General features: G+C 34.5%; 1 protein-coding gene across 4 annotated transcripts in view; it reads right to left on the reverse strand.

Moving 5' to 3' along the window:
• Nucleotides 1–20,106, reverse strand: part of YES1 (YES proto-oncogene 1, Src family tyrosine kinase) — a 102,194-nt gene that overhangs the window by 21,735 nt on the left and 60,353 nt on the right. For all 4 annotated transcript variants that reach the window (XR_012471986.1, XR_012471987.1, XM_074204039.1 and 1 more), the window contains exons 3-10: nucleotides 18,246–18,345; nucleotides 15,636–15,734; nucleotides 13,463–13,566; nucleotides 13,208–13,357; nucleotides 10,732–10,887; nucleotides 9,076–9,255; nucleotides 4,559–4,635; nucleotides 1,732–1,885 (exon numbers count right to left, since the gene is read on the reverse strand). Coding sequence is in view for 2 of the 4 variants with exons in the window: in XM_074204039.1 (XP_074060140.1) it covers nucleotides 1,732–1,885; nucleotides 4,559–4,635; nucleotides 9,076–9,255; nucleotides 10,732–10,887; nucleotides 13,208–13,357; nucleotides 13,463–13,566; nucleotides 15,636–15,734; nucleotides 18,246–18,345 (1,020 nt within the window). In the remaining 2 variants the exon portion in view is untranslated. The remainder of the gene's footprint in view (nucleotides 1–1,731; nucleotides 1,886–4,558; nucleotides 4,636–9,075; nucleotides 9,256–10,731; nucleotides 10,888–13,207; nucleotides 13,358–13,462; nucleotides 13,567–15,635; nucleotides 15,735–18,245; nucleotides 18,346–20,106) is intronic.

Here is a 20,106-nt window from a genome sequence, read left to right on the forward strand (position 1 = left end):
CACCAAACTAGAGATATAGAATACTACCACCCTTATAGCTTTATGGAGACTTCTATTATTTCTGAAATTTCTGAATTTTGCTGATTTTTTCTTATTTTTTTTTTTGGTCTTCAAAAATTACATTTTTAAAATAAGGAATAGCTTCTCTGGGAATGAGGAGGTAAAGGGATACACACTAACGGAAATATTGGTGATATTGTAAAAAGATAAAGAAATACTTATTTTAAAGAAAGAAAATCAATATTGCAAGGTTACAAAGAACAACATGGCTCCAAAAGAGATATCAAAAGATACTTCCCTCCTGATTCCTTTTTTTTTGGGGGGGGGGGATCCATAGGTATGGGGAGACCTACATACATACACTTATAAACATATATGCACATACACATATACACTTACATACATGTTTCTGATTTTTTTTGATATATTGATTAGTTTTGCTTATTTTTTCTCTTCTTCCCTTTAAAAAATTCTTTATGCTTTATGGGAGAGGAAGGAAGAGAGAATATGGGAAAATTTAAGCAATGTAAAAACAAGTTATCCATAAATTTATTTTTAAAAATTAATAAAAAATAATGAATTTGATGAATACATAAAAAAGGTACAAAATTACAAAGAACAATCTTTGCCTCCCCCAAAGATATATAAAAACACAATTTCCAATCTTCAGCAGAAGTGAAGGGTAGCAAGAAAAGAGCAGAATTGGTCAGCTTATGGGTATGGAACACTGTAAATGTCAGTAAATTTTTGGATTTAATTATGTTTTGTCAATTTTTTCTCTCCCTTTTATTCATTAAAAGTAATTCTTGATTTATATTTATATACATATTTGTAGTCCATTGGTAACCATTTGGGGTGTGAAGGAAAAAAAGTTGCACGATAACTATTAAATATTTAAAAAGAAAAGCAAACAGTATGAAAACAGATTTGATGTGCAATCCTCTTTTTTTTCCTATTCTAGTTTGTTATGGAAATGCTTGCTGCATTTATTTTTTATACAAGATGGTTCTCTAGGAGAGAGAAGATAAAAATACGCAATAGGTAAAAACAAAAAATTTTTTTTTAAAAAAGAGCTGTCAGGCGGCACAGTGGATAAAGCACTGAAACTGGAGTCAGGAGTACCTGGGTTCATATTCAGTCTCAGACACTCAATAATTACCTAGCTGTGTGGCCTTAGGCAAGCCACTTAATCCCATTTGCCTTGCAAAAAAAAAAAAAAAAAAAAAAAAGAGCTGTGGCTGTTTTTTTTGTTTAATTTTTCAAGGCAGTGGGGTTAAGTGGCTTGCCCAAGGCCACACAGCTAGGCAACTGTTAAGTGTCTGAGCCCGCATTTGAACTCTGGGCCAGTGCTCTTATCCACTGTGTCATCCAGCTGTCCCTGTCATTGTTAATTTTAGAGATAACTGTCATATGGAAATTTCTTTGCAAGTCATTTCCTTTCTACCAGTGTTTTGTTTGTACATTCAATACAAATTCATTCTAAAATAAGGTAACATTTACTAAAATATTAGTTTTACCTTGAGGTGATTAGCTAGCTTAGTGAATGAATGATGAGCTCAAAGTTAGGAACACCTGAGCTCAAATGTGACCTTAGAAACTTACTAATTGTGTTACCTTGGCTAAGTCACCTAACCCTATTTGTCTCAGTTTCCTCAACTGTAAAATAATTCGGGGAAAAAATGGAAAACCACTCTACCCTCTTTGCCAAGAAAACTCCAAAAAATACTTTACCTTGCCTCGCAGTATATTCATTGTCTTCAATTAACCTTGCCAGTCCAAAATCTGCTATTTTACAAACAAGATTATCTCCTACAAGGATGTTAGCAGCACGAAGATCTCGGTGGATGTAGTTCATTCTTTCAATATATGCCATACCATCAGCAATCTTGAGAAGAAATTGAATAGAACAATTTAGAGACTACTTTAGATATGAGTTAGATGACTGGTAAAATGACATTTTGCAAGATAAGAAATGCAAATTTCTGGTGATGTGTATCTAACAGATAATGGGAGAAATATCAATTTAATAATAATGAAACCAAGTTAAAATTGAGATTAGAAAAGAAGTTTGGATTTTGAATAGTGAGTTTTTGCTCATCTTTCACCATATGGACACATGGTTGTATGATTGTAGAATACATTATATCAGTATTAATCTCAGGAAAGACTGGGTAATAAGAATTTAAGAAGAACGTTAGTATGAGTGTCCATCAGTCCATTCCAGATCAAGACTTTTAAGTAAACTAATACATGTAGTTATCATACATATTCATAAGCACTGCTAATGAAGATAAATTATCACACCACCACAAAAAACTTTGAATTTCATACAGCCTAACATGAATTCATGGAAGAGCATAGCCAACATAAGCTCTGGGAATATATGTAATGAAACAAGGTAGTTCATGCATCTTCCAACTAGTAAGGCTTAAAAGAGTATTAGAATAAGTAAAGAATGCATAAAGGCTTGTCTATATATCAGAAAGCTAACATGCCAACCAACCAACATCAAATTCCTTGATTTTACACTGCTTCAGGTACCCAACCCAGTGAGGGGTACTGGGTTCATAAAACAATTTTGTGCACATAAATTCAAAAATCAGAAATATCCCTAAATGCACATTATTCAATCGCTTTCAACTTTATTATTATTTATTACTATTCTACAAGCAGTTCCATGGAATAAAACCTTCCAAACAGAAAGTAATTTCTGTTAACCCAAAAATATGAATATGAAATATGTCCATAAGAGGTCTATTCTGTTGCATCATCTTGAAGTGAGATTGCCTATGGGTTTCTGAAGGATTTGCTAACAGGTGCAAGCTGTGACAAGCCCTTCACCAAGCTGGAAAGACTTTGAATACTGGTCCAATAATGTATTGTATTATTTGTTATTCAAGGATGCTCCTGGCTAAATTTAGAGGCTCATCACCATGTTCTTCAGAGGGTAAGGAATTCTGTGACTACAAGAATTCTCAGAGACTACCTCTGTCTACTTTTGTATCTTTTAGAGCTAACCACAGAAACTGGCATACAGAGTAGATGTTTAATAACTGCTTATTAATTGACTGGTTAGAGAAATTCTCATCCATAGCAGTCAATAAAAGGAAAGCTCACACTGACAAAAATCACAGACCAGTGAAGAAGATTAGATAGTACTAGCTTAAGTTTGCTATAATGCTTTATATTTTTTAAATACATTGTAAGCAGTAAAATACTGCAATTTCCTTTCACATGCATCTCATTGAAGTGTTACAGAAAACTTCAATAGTAGGCATTATCCTACACATTGGGTTTTTTTTTAAGGATTCTGCAAGGCAAATGGGGTCAAGTGACTTGTCCAAGGTCACACAGCTAGGTAATTATTAAGTGCCTGCCGCCAGAATTGAACTCAGGTATTCCTGACTCCAGGGCTGGTGCTCTTTGCACTATGCCACCCCCTATCCTATACATTCTTAATAAGCATACTAGGCTCAGAGAGATTAAATGACTTATTCAAAGTTACAAAATTATTAAATTGCAGAACGTGACCTTGAACTCATCTTCCAAAGCCAAAACCCACTGTTTTCTTGCCAGTACACTACACTATTCTTTTTAGTGACCCATTAAATGACTTTTTAACTACAGAATCAAATGCCAACTTAATTTATACATTGTCTATAAAAAGGTAATCATTGATTTCTTATTTCTTATAATTCATCTGAAATTAAAGATTGCAAAACAGAAAAATTTAATGTCCATGTGATGTATTAAAATTTCATGAACAAGGAAAACAGAGTTTATATAGATAAATGTTTGACTATCAAAATGTTAAATAAATTCAATATGGAGATGTAATGAATCTGATCAAATATAATGTTGGGACCACATTGCCAAAGCTAAAGGGCACATCTTTCCTTTCCTTTAATAAATGATAATCAACTATCTTCTCTGGGAATTAATTTCATAAATGTTTGCTGTTTGGATGTTTGTTAGGAACGATCTCTAGAATTAGAAACAAAAATGTATCCAAAAAGTATGAATTTTTCTTTACAGGTAGAGCAATTACCCAAATATAATTCTAAAACTTTACTTGTCTTTTACTTGTTTTTTTTTTTTTAAGAAGACAGTGATTGGGGAGGCTAGGTGGATAAAGCACAGGCCCTGGAGTCAGGAGTACCTGGATTCAAATCCAGTCTCAGACACTTAATAATTACCTAGCTGTGTGGCTTTGGGCAAGCCACTTAACCCCGTTGCCTTGCAAAAACCTAAATAAAAAAAAATAAAAAATAACAATAAAAAAGAAGACAGTGATATAACAAAAAGCACCAATGACTAGGAAAGCAAAAACTTGTTTTTCTGGTTCTAGCTCTGATTATCAGTCAGCTATGAAACCTTAAACAAATCAATTAACTTCTCTGGGTTTTAGTTTTTTCTGTCTACAAAGTAAAGAAAAGTTGTACTAGGTAATATCTATGGTCTCCTTACTCAATTCTATAATTAAAAAGCACTACACTTTCTAAGATTTTTCTTAATTTTGAGAAATCTTTTCAAGTCATTTATAAAAATACATAAGTACCTGTGCAGCCATATCAACCAGTTGTGGTAGCTTCAAATACTTTCCATCTCCTTCCTTAAGGAAATCTAATAAGCTTCCTAAAATAGGAAAATTTCATAAAAGAGAAGAAAAACAAAAAGAATTATAAAACAAATAACATTTTGGAAATTTAACATCCTACTTAATACCACTGAAGTATCAATATTTTTTATTTTTGGAAGGGTATTATCTTGAAATCTTTCAGTTTTCTGAAAGTTAGTAACTTCTTTACCCATTTTCTTCTCTGGTTACTTCCATCTTGCCCCACCCCCACCACCCTCTCTGTGTCCAATTCCTAAAGTAAGGGATGGGAAGGAAGAATAATAAATATCACTTAGCAGACTTCCAGTCAAAGTCAGTGTTTTCCCAACTCCTTGAAATAATGTCCTAGAGTTATTACAGCAATACAATCCTACCCTAACCCTTTCTAAAAGTTCTATATGACATTTTAGACCTTTTTTAAAAAAAAGTAATTTATTGATATCTTATTTTTATGTTATCTTCATTTTCCAATAAATATATCCATCCTCCCATGCCCAAAAAACCATGTTTTATAACAAAGAAGAAAGAAATTCAGCAAAACTAACACAACTAGGTCTGTGTATTATAAAACATTCCACACTTCTGCAAAGAAGGAAAGTTCAGGGGCTTATTTTGAAGTTAAAATGAATCAAAATTTACTATCTGACAATTCTATGACAGTCCTTGAAATAACTAGAAATGTCAGGGGGCAGAGTTGTAACTAGAAATTTTTACACTCGAACAAGAGACAGGAAAGGTCAATCTGATTAAGATGGAGAAAGACAAAGTGAAGGACAGGAAGGAAAGGGCTGGGAGCAGAACAAGTTCAGAGTTCATACCAGCAATTTGTTTGATAGTTTCTCAATTCAATTTAAGATGTATTTAAAGTTACTACTTTGAGTAAAGCAAGGTAGCTACAAAGACAAAATTAAGAACAATCCCTGACCTCAAAGGAGACTCACTGGGGTCTTATCTGTAAACAATTGAGTCACTAGGATCACCAGAAGGAAGAAAGAACTCTAGACAATTCCAGAGATTAGTAAAGCCTGGGGAATGTGCAAATTCACATCACAGAAGGGATAAGGGAAGTGAAGCTTTTGTTTTTGTTTTTGCAAGGAAATGGGATTAAATGACTTGCCTAAAGTCACACAGCTAGGAAATTAACTATCTGAGATTGAATTTGAACTCAGGTCCTCCTGACTCCAGTGCTGGTGCTCTATCCACTACACCACCTAGCTGCCCTGAGGGAAAGCTTTAAAAGGCATGTTACCATCCCAGGAAACAGGAGAAGGGGAAGAATTTAGGATGACATTGCTCAATTGAAGTAAGGGAGACAAAATTACTCATGCCTGGGATAGAATCTCATTTCTTGAAAGACATCTACAGGAACCCAAAGAAGGGACAGTCAATGAATGTAGTTATTTCAATATATTAGTGGCCATTTATTAAGCACCTATAAGAGTCATGTATCAACCACTGGAAATACAAAAAGATGCAAAAGATAATCCTTACCTTCAAGGAGCTTACAATTTAATGGGGAAGACAACATGTAAACAAATATATGCAGGGCAACCTATTTACAAGATGAATAGTATAGAATTTATAGAGAAGGCACAGATTCCTTTTTCTTCTACACATAAATGAGAGTTAAGCCATTTACACAGCATCTCCTCTGTGCCAGACACTATGCTAAGTATTTTAACAAACATCACCTCATTTGATTCCCACTGTGGGCTAGGTAAATATTATGATCCCCACTTTATAGTTGGCATAGTAGATAGAGTAGTGGCCTTGGAATCAGGAGAACCAGAGTTCAAATCTGGCCTCAGATAACTTATACTTTAGCTGGTTCATATGTGGCCACTGGATCGAGTGAGTCTGGAGGACAGAATGAATTTGGTCACTTAGCACAGCCCCCTCACTCAATTCCAGTTCATATCATGGTGTCACTTCCCTCACATCATGGTCTTCTTCAAGAATGAAGGACAACTAATATTTTACAGTTGAGAGACTTCCCCAGGGTAAACCTTGGCTATTGGGGTCTGTGTCCTACCCACTGGATCATTTTTTTGTTTGTAATATAGGAATTAGCACTGCTCACAAAATTAGGCAATACTCAGTATATCATAGACTATAAAGCAGTAAAATAAACAGGAAAGCAAATAGTACAAGGATATAAGGAAAAAAAAATCTTTTCCAGTCACTTGGAGATAAAATTAAACTCAGTTACTGAAATATGCTGTCTCTTTGGAAACTAAGATCACCAAGGAAAAACATGTAGAGGAAAGCTGATCATAACATACGACTGAGGCAACATAAGGACCAAGGATGGATAATGATAATGAGGCAACAAAAGAGTATGAGAAAGTGGTCAGCCAGGTAGACAATCAGGAGAAAGCAGCACCTCAAAAACTCCTTGAAGGCAGGGACTATTTCATTTTTTTTCTTTATAATATAGCACTTACCTGGTATATAGCAGGTATAGAATAGATATAGTTATGCCTTCCACATCTCAGGGGTTAGAGATGTTGTGCCCCCTTGATTTGGAAAATCAAAGTAAAAATTTTTGGCTCTCCCTTTGTTCCAGAGAAGTTTGAATTTTTTTCTTTTTCTTTTATGCAGTGTTTATACACCATAAATTTTACAATTTTTTTTTTTGTAAAATCTGGGTTAAGTATTTGCTCATAGTCTGCTCATAGTCTCTGTGTCATCTGTGGTTTCTGCAAACATCGCCCCCCCCATTCCCATTTAATTTCTTTTGTTGACCTATGATATATCAAAATCACAATGGGGAGAATCTCGATGTGGAAAGTCTAACTGAACTTACTAAATTCTCACCCAATTAAATTGAGTTTAGAAAATGTTTACAAATTGATAAACAACAGCATCAAAAGATTTAATGCTAGGCTAGAAATATAAAGACTGAAAAAGGCTATCAAATTTTCTCATCGTTGGCCTGAACAGTACTGAACCATTTTGATCAAAGATTTAAGTAGTGGGTGGGTGGGGAACAGGGACAGGTAGGTGTCACAATGGATAAATCATTGGTCCTAGAGTCAGGAGGACAGGAGGAGTTCAAATATGACCTCAGACACAGATTACCTAGTTGGGTGACCCTGGGCAAGTTACTTAACCCCTGGCTTTGTGAAAATCCAAAAATATACATATATATACATATATACATATATACATATGTATATATATATATATATATATATATATACACACACACACACACACACACACATACACACACATATATATTTAACCACAGTCTCTAAAGAGCTCCATTGAGCAAATGAGCAGCTATGTGGCACAGTGAATAGAGCACCAAGCTTTACATTTCAGATAAGGAGTCAAGAAGACTTTTTTGCACATAGCTAGTGTGGGAATTAAATTAAATCAAGACTATGCCAACTATGTAGCTACATAATGAATTATGTTTTTTTGTTTTAATTTACATGGGAGAGGAGAAAGATGGGGAACAGGTAGGGGGTAGGCAGATATATTTAAAAATACCTATTTGAAAAATAAAAATAATTTTCAAAACTATCACCAATAAAAAACAGGCTGTTTTTCAGTTTTTTGCTGACTCATCCCAGCTTCTATCTCTACTTGCTCTTCCTCTCCCCTCCTCCCACAAAAGCTTTAATCTGGACATCTCACTCATAGAAATCTAGGGCAGAGTAAATCTGGTGAGAGGATAAATTTTCTTGGGATTAATAGAATTATTCTGGATAAAACAACAGGGAAAAAGTAGGTAGCAACCCTAGGAATTAACTTAATTTTCTCCTATCACACTACCTGTTCTTGGTAATTAAAGACATTTCTCCAGATCCACATGAGTAAGTAAAGTGAGAAGTAGGGTCTGAATTAGATATAGGGAGGAGGGGCTATCACATATGATGAGAATATGATAGAATTCCAAGTTCATGTGGATGAGGGTGTCATTCGAATATTGGGATATTTCCAAGTTGAATGTTTAAATTAAGGACATCTGAACATTTCCCTGAAGTTTATTCCCTAGTTTGTTTGAGATCCTATTTGATTTGTCTTAGGCTCTAAACACATGATTGTTCCCTTGCTATTTTAATTTTTCATTCTTTTTGTTTGTTTGTTTGTTTAGGTTTTTGCAAGGCAAATGGGGTTAAGTGGCTTGCCCAAGGCCACACAGCTAGGTAATTATTAAGTGTCTGAGACCAGATTTGAACCCAGGTACTCCTGACTCCAGGGAAAGTGTTCTATCCACTGCACCACCTAGCCACCCCATTAATTTTTCATTCTCACTTGCCTCTAAGAAAACCCACCAAATTTCATATTCCTTTATAAAAACAAAATCTATTTTGTTGAAAACATATTTTTAAAAACATGCTTAATACAATAAAAAACTTACACATAAGAATATTATCCAAAAATAGTCTTAAAAACATTTAATGACATGAAGATGTTCATTTCTACTCAATCTATAATGAACATACCTTTTGACATAAATTCAGTAACAATATAAATTGGTTCCTCAGAAACAACAGCATACAGTGGAACAAGTTTATCATGTCTCAGTTTCTTCATGATCTGAGCTTCCTGAAGAAAAGCTTCTGGCATCATTGTACCAGGCTTTAGTGTTTTGATTGCTACTTTTGTGGTTCCATTCCATGTTCCTAGGGAAATAACAACTTCTGTTATTTTAGCAAGTTTTGGAAGATTTTCAACTAAAGTCATTTGTGCCAAATTTCAAGCTTAACAGTGAAAACAGTAGCAAAAATCAAATTGAGTAGCAGATAAAACAAGTAACAGCTACAAATTTTATAGAACATGAATCTTATTGAGATGTCTGGAGTTTGGAAGAAGAAAAAAAAAGATAAGCCCTGGAATGTTACTAATTATACAGAAGTGAGGCTATTATCTAATGGACTGACTATTCCAATTTACAAGGCTGCTGATATGGACAGAATGAACCCTAAACTGTGTGACTTGTACTCCTCCGCTTCAGTCCTATCCCAGTGTCTCATCTTGGGAGTTCTCAGAAAGAACCTAGCCTCTCAAAGATCATGATAGAAAGACCTACCACACTGGGAAAGGCTGAAGAAAGGTCTACTAAAGGATGCTTATTCTCTGAGGACACAAAGTCCTCAGAAATCTTATCTAGTTGGCTTTCATATAATAAATCCTGATCAGAGGAATGTTTATAGAACATCTATTAAGTTGCAGAGGGATGGTAATCTCTGTCAATGGAAGAGATACACTGACAAAACTACAGCTCCATGACAAAATGATTTCATTCCAAAAAAATCTAGATTTTACTTCATGAGAACTCCGAACTCCAAGATGCTGATTTTATGCTGCAATACATTCCTACTCCCACAATGTGATTTGTATTTTATTGCTTTAGCAAATATTTCATACTATAGGCAGCTGTTGGCACAAGGGATAAAAATAAGGCCTGGAGTGGGAAGGCCTGAATTCAAATCTAGTCTCAGATCCTGGCCCTACTTTGCTTCATTTCCTCATCTGTAAAAGGGGGATGATAATAGCACCTCTCCCACCCCCAGGGTTCTTGTGAAGATTCAATGAAACAATTGCTGTAAAGCACTTCACTCAGTGGTCAGCAGGCACCCTCTCCTAGCCAAAGAATGTCACTGAAGTTGAATGAATGGGAAAGTCACACAGTCAGGTCTATGAAGGACATCAGTGTTGAGAACTTTGAGGCAGGGGAGACCAATTAAGAAGAGACTGTGACCAGTCAGAGAATTTCATATCTTTCTGTCTCCTCCTGGAGTCAGCAGCTCTGACATTAGCTAAAGTTCTTAATTCTTAGATATGCCAAATCACTGTGAATCAAAACATTTAATTCACTTAGGACCTTGCTATTCTATATGCCATATATTGTTACTACATATGTTAATACATACTATAAGGTCAGTTTTCAATCTGTTTTTTTTAGGTTTCAATCTTAATGCTAAAAATTATCTTCCAGTTGTACATTTTAATTCATATCTAAATAGCCCAAATAAAATAATACAATTGGGTGGATTTAAGGTTAGTAACAAGAAATTCCATTTGGGGGAATTGCCTGCTCTCACCAAAGAAATGACAGATTTGGAGCAAAAGACTGTTGAAAAGCCACTGCTTCTTACCCATCCATACTTCACCAAAACATCCTTGGCCCAGCTTAACTTCTAGACGTAAAGATTCTCGAGGAATTTCCCAAGCATCTTTCGCCAAACCTTGTGTCTGAGGTTTCACAGTTGGACACACAGTTGTTAACTTATGACATAAGCCATCAGCATGTTCTGGGGAATTAAATGTAAATGCACTTGAAATTTCATTACTTAGAAAATTAAATTATATCCAATAGATAAATGTTCTTTATTGGATGAAGTAGTATTTGTTAAAGTAATGAATACAGAGCCCAGAACATTAGTAATCAATATAAAAAGGACAATTTCATCTTTTAACAAAAATTTTAAATAACAAAATTCATGTAACTATCAAAGCTATACAATGTTAACTTACTCAACAATATCTATATAGTAAAGAGGGTCAAATGATTAAGAATCACGTTTTAAGCCTGTGTTCTAATAGGTGAAACAAGTACAGTGAACAAAAATAAACACAGCAGGTGTGTACTCAAGAAGGAAGTAGGGGTGGATAGGTGGTGCAGCAGACAGAGCACTGACCCTGGAGTCAGGAGTCCCTGAGTTCAAATCCAGCTTCAGACACTTAATGATTACCTAGCTGTGTGATCTTGGGCAAATCACTTAACCCTATTGCCTTGCAAAAGCCAAAAAAAAATTAAAAAGTACACACACACACACACACACACACACACACACAGCAGGTGTGTACTTAAGAGGGAAGGAGGACACTAGCAGTTTCATGCACAGGATGCTAGGAATAGAGTCTATGAGGGGGGAAAGGGGGTGGTCTACTCCAACAGGGGAGATAGTCAGTAGTGGTTGCCTGTGAGCAACAGAAAGATGGCCAATGGATCTGGATCTCAAAGTAGTGATATCCAATGGTGCTTAAAAGATGTAAAATTACAAGGGTAAAAAATTGTATTTAAATATAGTGAACATAAAAAATGTAGTTAGAAAAACCCTAGTTCATAGACCCCAGAGTAAGAACCCTCTCCTAGCAAAAAAAAGCCACTGAAGTTGAATGAGTAGGAAAATCACAAGGTCAGATCTATGCTGAAGAAAAATTATTTTGGCAGCAGTATATAGGAGGGACATCAGTGTTGAGAAGCTTAAGGCAGGGAGAACAATAAAGAAGCTGAGAGGGCCTATGTGTGTATGTGGAGAGGAGTTAGATGCAAGAGATAGAGTGAGGAGTCTAGGGTGCAAAGATTAAAAAAGTAAAAGAATGCTGGTGTCTTCAAAAAGAAATTGGAAGGTTTGGAAGAGCGAAAGTTTTGAGGGAAAGATGAGTTCAATTTCAGATATATGAGTGTCAGATGTAATCAGAGATATACAACCTAAACCTAGGGGACAAATTGGAGTTATATATCTAGATCTGGGATTTATTTAAAGAGTCATGATAAACTAGGAGCTGATGAGACCATTACGGGAGTAGAAGTCTTAGGATAGAATCTTGGGGAATATCTACAATTAAGAGGTATGATAGAGATGACAAGACAGCAAAAGAAATTGAGAATAAAGAGCCAGATAAGTAAGGAGGTGAACTAGGAGAAAGTAGTGAGAGAAGACAGTATATAAAAACATGGCACAATCAATGTCAAATCCAGCAGATTGGTCAAGAAAGTTGAAACCTGAGAAAAGACCTTTAGATTTTACAAAGAAGATGTTGTGAGTTTTTTTTGCAAGGCAATGGGGTTAAATGACTTGGCCAAGGTCACACGGCTGGGTAATTATTAAGTGTTTGAGGCCAAATTTGAACTCAGGTCCTCCTGACTCCAGGGCTGATGCTCTATCCACCATGCCACCTAGTTGTCCTACAAAGAAGACATGGTTATTAATTTTGAAGAAAGTATTTAGTTGCATGATGACATATGAAGTGAGATTATAAAGAGTAGGAAAACGAGGGAAGCAGACACAGGACAACATTTTCAAGGAGTCTGCTGAAAAAGAGAAGGGAGCCATATGTGAGTGGATAGTAGGATCTAATGAAGATTTTTTTGAGAATGGAGAAGATTTAGTCCTGCTTAAAGGGTAAGGAAGGAAACAGTAGATAAAAAGCAACTTAAGATCTGAAGGGGGTTGTTTGCAAGGGTAGATTTGAGGGATCAAGTAGAAGACTGGTGGAACTGGTCTTGGCAAGGAGAAGGGTTAGCTCTTTGTTAGACATCAGGGGAAAGAATGAGAGATTATGAGATGAAGGGAAATGTAGCTAAAATTAAATGACCACAATTTTTCAGTGATGCAAAAGGGAAGGTACTGGGGGGATGGGGTGAGGGAAAGGAAGAGATATGGGAGCCTTAAAAAGAAGGAAGAGAAAGTCTATAATAGTTTCTGGAGAGCAAGGTAGGGAATCAAATGGACTGCCTTGGTTCAGTGAGGACCCATTTGAGGAAGCATATTATTGAAAGTAGATTACTAATCTTATTTTTAAAAAATTTATAGTTATTAAGTAAACAAAAAAGTTTTCACCTACCTGTGTAGTGTTTGACTAATTTCTGCAAATTATCAAATTGTGCTCTGGTTGTGATATAGTATCCACCACTGTCAAGTTTCCTAATTTTGTAGTGTTTCACATTGTCACCCCTTATCTCATCCCAATCACGAATAGAAAGGGAAAAAGCACCTAGGAAAAATGAATACTTTTAATGGTACCTTCTTAAAAATATCATTATAAAAAGCATTTGCTATTTTAGATAAGAAATATATCATTTTGGTAAGGTATCCATACCTTTGGTGGTTTCACTTTCTCTTACTAAGAAGATCCCTCGCTGGTTCCCAGGATTTAGAAGTAGTCTCTCAGCATCTTTTCTGCCCATTTTGCCAAAATACCATCTGGGGGCAGGAATGATATGTTAGGATGTAAAGATGAAGTCAAAGACAGGAAAATGACAAATATACAACAGGAAAAAAAGTGACAGTGAAATGTAATAGTTAATATTTTATATATTCACATTAAATGGCTTAAGTTATTAAGAAAAAATAATTCAGATAGCTGAAAATATCATAAGAAAAGGCTAAATAATTAAATATAGAAAGTGATTTTAATTTTTCATGCAAATTTTTGGCATAGATGAAAATAAAAATTATCTTAAAACCAACTCTATGAATTATTTGTTCTTCAGTTTTTTCAATCATATCCTACTCTTTGTGACCTCATTTAAGGTTTTCATGGCAAAGATACTTTCATTTCCTTCTCTTGCTCATTTTATAGTTAAGGAAACTGAGGCAAAGAGGATTAAGTGACTTGCCAGGGTCACACAAAACTAATAAGTATCTGAGGTAAGGTTTGAGCTCAAGGAGATTTCTTACTCCAGGTTCGGTAATCTATCTTCAGCTAACTGCCCCCAACTCATGTTCAAAGGGTATGGTGAGGGGTGTTTAGCAGAGTGTGCTGCAAACTCTATGGAATCTACATTTGCAAATTCATGTAAGTCTTTCCTGTTGTATAGTGTGACTCAAAACAGCAAAAAACACTGTGCCATGAAGAAAAAAACATTTGAAATTAATTTCACATACAAATCTAGAAACTTTAAAAACAAATTCAATTTATAAAAATATCTTGGATCATCTGTGTTAATAGCAACATCAAGCAAACACAGGGAAAATGTGGCAAGAGATATAATTACAATGGTATCCATGATATGTGTCCTGGATATGTATTTATATCTCCAATGTGCAATCAGAATTACTAATATCATGTCCAAATTATTGGGAATTTTTCCATTAGGAAGATTCTTGAATACTGAAACTTTATTCCATCCTACCTATACACATACAAATTAATAAGCTAAAATAATAAATTAATGATAACTGTGTTATGTGAATAGGAAAACTAAGAGTAATTTACTTATGTGAATCTTCTTAAAGTAAAATTCTTAATAGAAGTTTTCTTAATAGACTGATCATCTTTGATAGATATAATAGCAAAATTTATGTTGCCCTTTCTAAATCCACAGAAGAAATAGAAAACTAAAAATCTGTGTTATATAGTTGGAATACAGAATAATTATATAATGAGCTAAAATGAAAAGTATATAATAGTACAAATATAATCAAAATTCATATTTCATTTCAAAGTTTACAAAACATTTTATATGCCCGATCTCATTTGCTTTTTACAATAATGTTGTAAGGCAGGTATTTGGTATATTTTCATTACACCTATTTTACAGATGAGGAAAACTCAGGTTCAGAGAAATTATGTGTCTAGCCTGTATTCTCCTGACTAGTAAAGTGTCCAACACAGGATCAGAATTGAAGTCTAACACTTTATCTCCATTGCACAGCAATGTCTTCCCTAAAAGGTACACATGTTTTACAAATACCAAAGGAAATATTTGCATATTTTAGAGAACATAAAATGACAATTATAAAAAAATTATATACAGCTGGAAAGAAACTTTGAGTACAATTCTTCTGATTGTACAGTGAAGAAAAATAATATTCTGAAAAATTAATTGACTTGCTAAATTTTTTCCCTATTATTTTACAAGGGAGAAATTAAAAGACAGTTTAAAGTTTACATGATAAACTCAGTTTAAAGTTAATATTATCAATAACTACTTGGGACAAAGGGTAAACTTTTTTAAGGAGTAAAACTACAGAACATGAAAATGGGTTTGATGCTAAATACAGGAGAGGGATGTTTCCATTAAGGGGCTGTCAAAGAATCCATGATTTCTTGTCATTTTTAAAATACTTTTTTTTACTGAATGCTCACTTTTTATGATCTTAAGTAGTTATCACTGATTATTGAGTTTCACATAATATCTTCTATTAATAGGATACATTAGTAGTATTACTATTGGCATAAAATTTTGTGGTTATTATTACATCATTGTAGATTGCATGTTGAAACATAATTGGAAAAAGTATAAATAATATATGAAGTAGTGCCTTACTCTTCTGCCTGAATGGAGTCAGCGGGAGCTACATAATTGCTAGGGATATATCCAGTCTTTCCTGTAGCTATGGATCTTGCTTCCCACCAGTCTCCTTCCCTGTAACAAATTCAATAGCAATTACTTCAAGATAGATACATTAATAATCAAGATATAATATATGAAATGTTATTTTCCATTTTAAGTTTTAACAAGAGTAATAATTCAATTTTGTTGTTCTTGTTATTTTTGTTAACCTCACTAATATTTGGACTTTGATATACAAAAATAACTTATACAAATTAAGAAATTATAATAAGTAAGACTATTTTTTTAAATTTCAATTATAAAAACAGCAAGTGACAATTTGTGTTTAAGAAGCAGTGAAACAAAATTAAGGCTCAGATCAGGAGCCAGTTTTTCTGATTTCTTCAGTTGTTAATGCACATTTCCTCTTCAAATAACCTTATTTTTTTTTCTTTCTCTGAATATTCTCTTCCTTCTGTAAGATGTAAACTCCACCAGGTCAAGAAATGATTTATTAATTGATTTGACCTGTATGACTGGAAAAATAAGGTGAGCCACTCAAATCTGTCAGATGACAACTGAACATGTTAGCTGGTATCCTGAAAATATTTAAAAAAGATAATGGAGAAAGGCCTCCTAACACATCAGAAGTGATTTAAAAGATGACATAGACAAGAACTTCACAAGATATACAGCTTGAAGAGATAGGGTAGTGGTAGTTATGATCTGTGTTTGTGAAGGAAGTACTATGTGATAGATCACAGATCCATTCAATTATCAAAGAAATATAACAACAAAATAAAAGATTTTCTTTTTTGTATAATTCTTTCAAAATTTCAAAAGGATTTAAAACAATAACAAATTCTTAAAATTAAGCAACCAGAGGAGCAATGATAAGCCTTTACTATTTGCCCAGTTTTTCTTACATTTCACTTTTTAATATTACATTAAAAACGTCACTGCTCCTTTTATTCATTTTAGAAAAAGATTGAGATATTTAGCACTCTAGTAAGCAAGATGTTAACACTGAATAAAATTATAAAAGGGAATCTAGTAAAATATTCTCAGGATTTCCCAAATAGAAGCAAGAACACATTTCTGACCAGTCTTGCAATTATGAGCACAAATTACAAAGGATTCTACTAAGTTTATATATAAGTAAACTTGGATTTTTAGATAGGAAAAATATTTTTAAAGTAAATCATCATGTTAGAAGAGCTTGTTCTCATGTGTTTTAATGTGATGGCTCCTATGGCAAGGCAAATAGTTATCATTTAACTTATTTGTTTTATAAATCAAAATGGTATATTTCTTCTTTTCTCAAAGTAGGGCAAACAAAATGGATGGAAACACATCTCACATTAGTAATGCAATTAAATGCATAAATTAAAATATTTATAAAAATCAAAACTGTTTCTCTTGTTTAAAAGCACTGAATTATTAGATACTAGAACAGTGAAAACATTTTAGGATATAAAAAAAAGGGGAGATAATTTGGAACACAAAATTTAGCCAAAAAGGAAATCTCAAAAAGTTGTTTGTACATTTAATTGGAAAAGATTATTTTTTTTTGCTTTTTTTTTTTTTTTAGGTCTTTGCAAGGCAAACGGGGTTAAGTGGCTTGCCCAAGGCCACACAGCTAGGTAATTACTAAGTGTCTGAGGCCGGATTTGAACTCAGGTACTCCTGACTCCAGGGCCAGTTGCTGTATCCACTGAGCCACCTAGCAGCCCCAGATTATATTTTTTAAAAAGATATAAAATTCAGTAAAGAATAGTTAAGACAATAATTACTTCCTTTCCTGAAATTGTAATTGAATTATTATACTTATGAATTATAGTATTCACTATGAAGCATTTTCATAACTTAAAAAAAAAGCAAACCAGGTAAAGTAAATGGAGAAGGGAACAATTAAGGGCCACACTCAGTAAAACCATTTAGTTAGTTTTAGAGACTCAAGTTTTTGTTTTTTAAGAAAAACAAAAATAGGGGTGGCTAGGTGGCTCAGTGGATACAGCAACTGGCCCTGGAGTCAGGAGTACCTGAGTTCAAATCCGGCCTCAGACACTTAGTAATTACCTAGCTGTGTGGCCTTGGGCAAGCCACTTAACCCCGTTTGCCTTGCAAAAATCTTAAAAAAAATATATATATAAAAAGTTGAACTAATATGATTAAAATACTAATAAGAAAAATAAACTTTCTTCAATTTATATTATGGCTTAATGGCAAGTAAGAGAAGGAAGTGAGGATTGAGAGGATAACAGAAAGAAAAAATAACAAACCTACGTTTAAAAATTACATGATGAATTTTGTTTAAAGTGAAACAAAGAAATAAAAGGCAGAGGAGGTCTAACCACAGGCTATCAGTAGGCTGAGTTAGTGTGATTAGAGACATGAACTGTTCATATAGAACCAAGATACAGGCTTCATAATTTATTAGTCACACTACCTCTGAAATTATAATCTTATTACCTAATGCTAATTGATTTACAATATTACTTTATCCATAACTATTTTGAGTGGCTACAATTTTCTTATCCTCGGTTTACAGACTATCACAAGCTGATTTAACAATATTTTCCAGTGAAATAGTGTAATACTCACGTATTATTAATTATTTGAAATCTTTCACCCTTCTTAAAAGAAAGATCTTCTGTAGTTCTAGCTTCATAATCATATAAGGCCACAAATATAGTAACACCACCTAACAGAAAAAAAAATGACATGTGGGCAAATTTTTTGTATGGACAGTAGAAAAAGCTGAGGGGGCCTGGGAGAGTAAAGGTAGGGACTCACCCAAGTTTTACCCCAAACTACTCCAAATATCTTTAAATAATGACTCTAAACAAATTCAAGAGTGGTGGAACCCACAAGAAGACTGAGTGAAACAATTTTCCAGTCCAAGACAACTTGGAAGATGGGGTGAGAAGAGTCTACTGCTCCAGGGTGAAAGAGGAGGAAGAGGAGGACAGAATAGGGTGGGCTATGCTGAAATGAACCTGCCCTAGCAATCCAGGAAGAGATGGCAGGGCATCCGGATCAGTAGCGGTTTCCAGAACTCTCAGCCCAGAGATTGCCAAGGACCACTTGGAAGGGCAGAAGGAAAAGTCTATCACTGGAGTGAGATTCAGCCCAGGTCTCAGCAGTGCAGACCACATCCCAGCAGCCAGGCTCAGGAGCCACTGCAGTAACAGAGGCAGCTGTTTCCAGAGCTCTCAGCCCACATCTGGTAAGGGGGTCAGGAGGAAATTACAGGGGTCTCTTTGTTATCACTGAGGTAGGTCTCTATTGCTTTGCCCATAATCAGATCTAAGTCACAGTCTGGGGCCCTAGAAGCTGGAAGAGTAGAAGTACAACAGAGCTTATTGCCACAATGGAGCAGGGACCCTCCTCACAGTTACAGAGCAGAAGGAAGTACTTGTGGTCCACCCACAGGCCAGGAGAGTAGTCATAATAATCTATCTTTAGATCATAAAACCAGAGAACTGAAATCTTGAAGGTCCCTAGAAGTATCTCTGAAAACAGCTTCAAAATCCCCAAAAGGTAGGGATGGTACATGTTCCGCACCAGAAACAGAGCCTACATTAACAAAGAAAAAATAAGAGTCATAGGCTGGGGGGATAAGCAAACAATAGAAGAGGAAAAAAAAACTTGACCATGGTCATGAGGAAGATTAAAATACACAACCAGAAGAAGATAATTAAGTCAAAGCTTCTACATCCAAAGCCTCCAAGGAAAAAAAAAAGAATTTTGAAAACCCAGTAAGGAAGGTAGAGGAAAAATTGAGAAGAGCAGCTTGGTGAAGGAGATTAAAAAAAAAAAGTAGGGGTGGCGGCTAGGTAGCGTAGTGGATAAAGAAGCAGCCCTGGATTCAGGAGTACCTGGGTTCAAATCCGGTCTCAGACACTTAATAATTACCTAGCTGTGTGGAACTTGGGCAAGCCACTTAACCCCGTTTGCCTTGCAAAAAACAAAATAAAACAAAACCCTAAAAAAAAAAAGTATGCAGAAAGTAACATCAAAAACCAAACTGGAATAAATGGGAAATGAGATCCAAAAAGTTAATGAGGAGGAGAATCTCTTAATAAGCAGAAGTGATCAAATGGAAAAGGAGATACAATAGCTCAATGAAGAAAATAATTCTTAAAATATGGATTGAAGCAAAGGGAAGTTGAAGACTTTGTGAAAAATCAAGAAAATAAAATAAAACCAAAAGAATGAAAAATTAGAAAAAATGTAAAATCTCACTGAAAAAAAAACAACTGACCTGAAAAACAGATCCAGAAGAGATAATTTAAAAATTATTGGACTACCTGAAAGCCTCAACCGAAAAAGAGCCTAGATTTCATCTTTCAATAAATTGTCAAGGAAAACTGTCCTGATATTCAAGAAGCAGAGGATAAACTAGAAATTGAAAAAAATCCACCATACATGTCCTAAAAGAGATACCAAAATGAAAACTGCC

Source organism: Macrotis lagotis, chromosome X (assembly GCF_037893015.1).
Source record: "Macrotis lagotis isolate mMagLag1 chromosome X, bilby.v1.9.chrom.fasta, whole genome shotgun sequence".
In the NCBI taxonomy this organism is placed as follows: domain Eukaryota; kingdom Metazoa; phylum Chordata; class Mammalia; order Peramelemorphia; family Peramelidae; genus Macrotis; species Macrotis lagotis.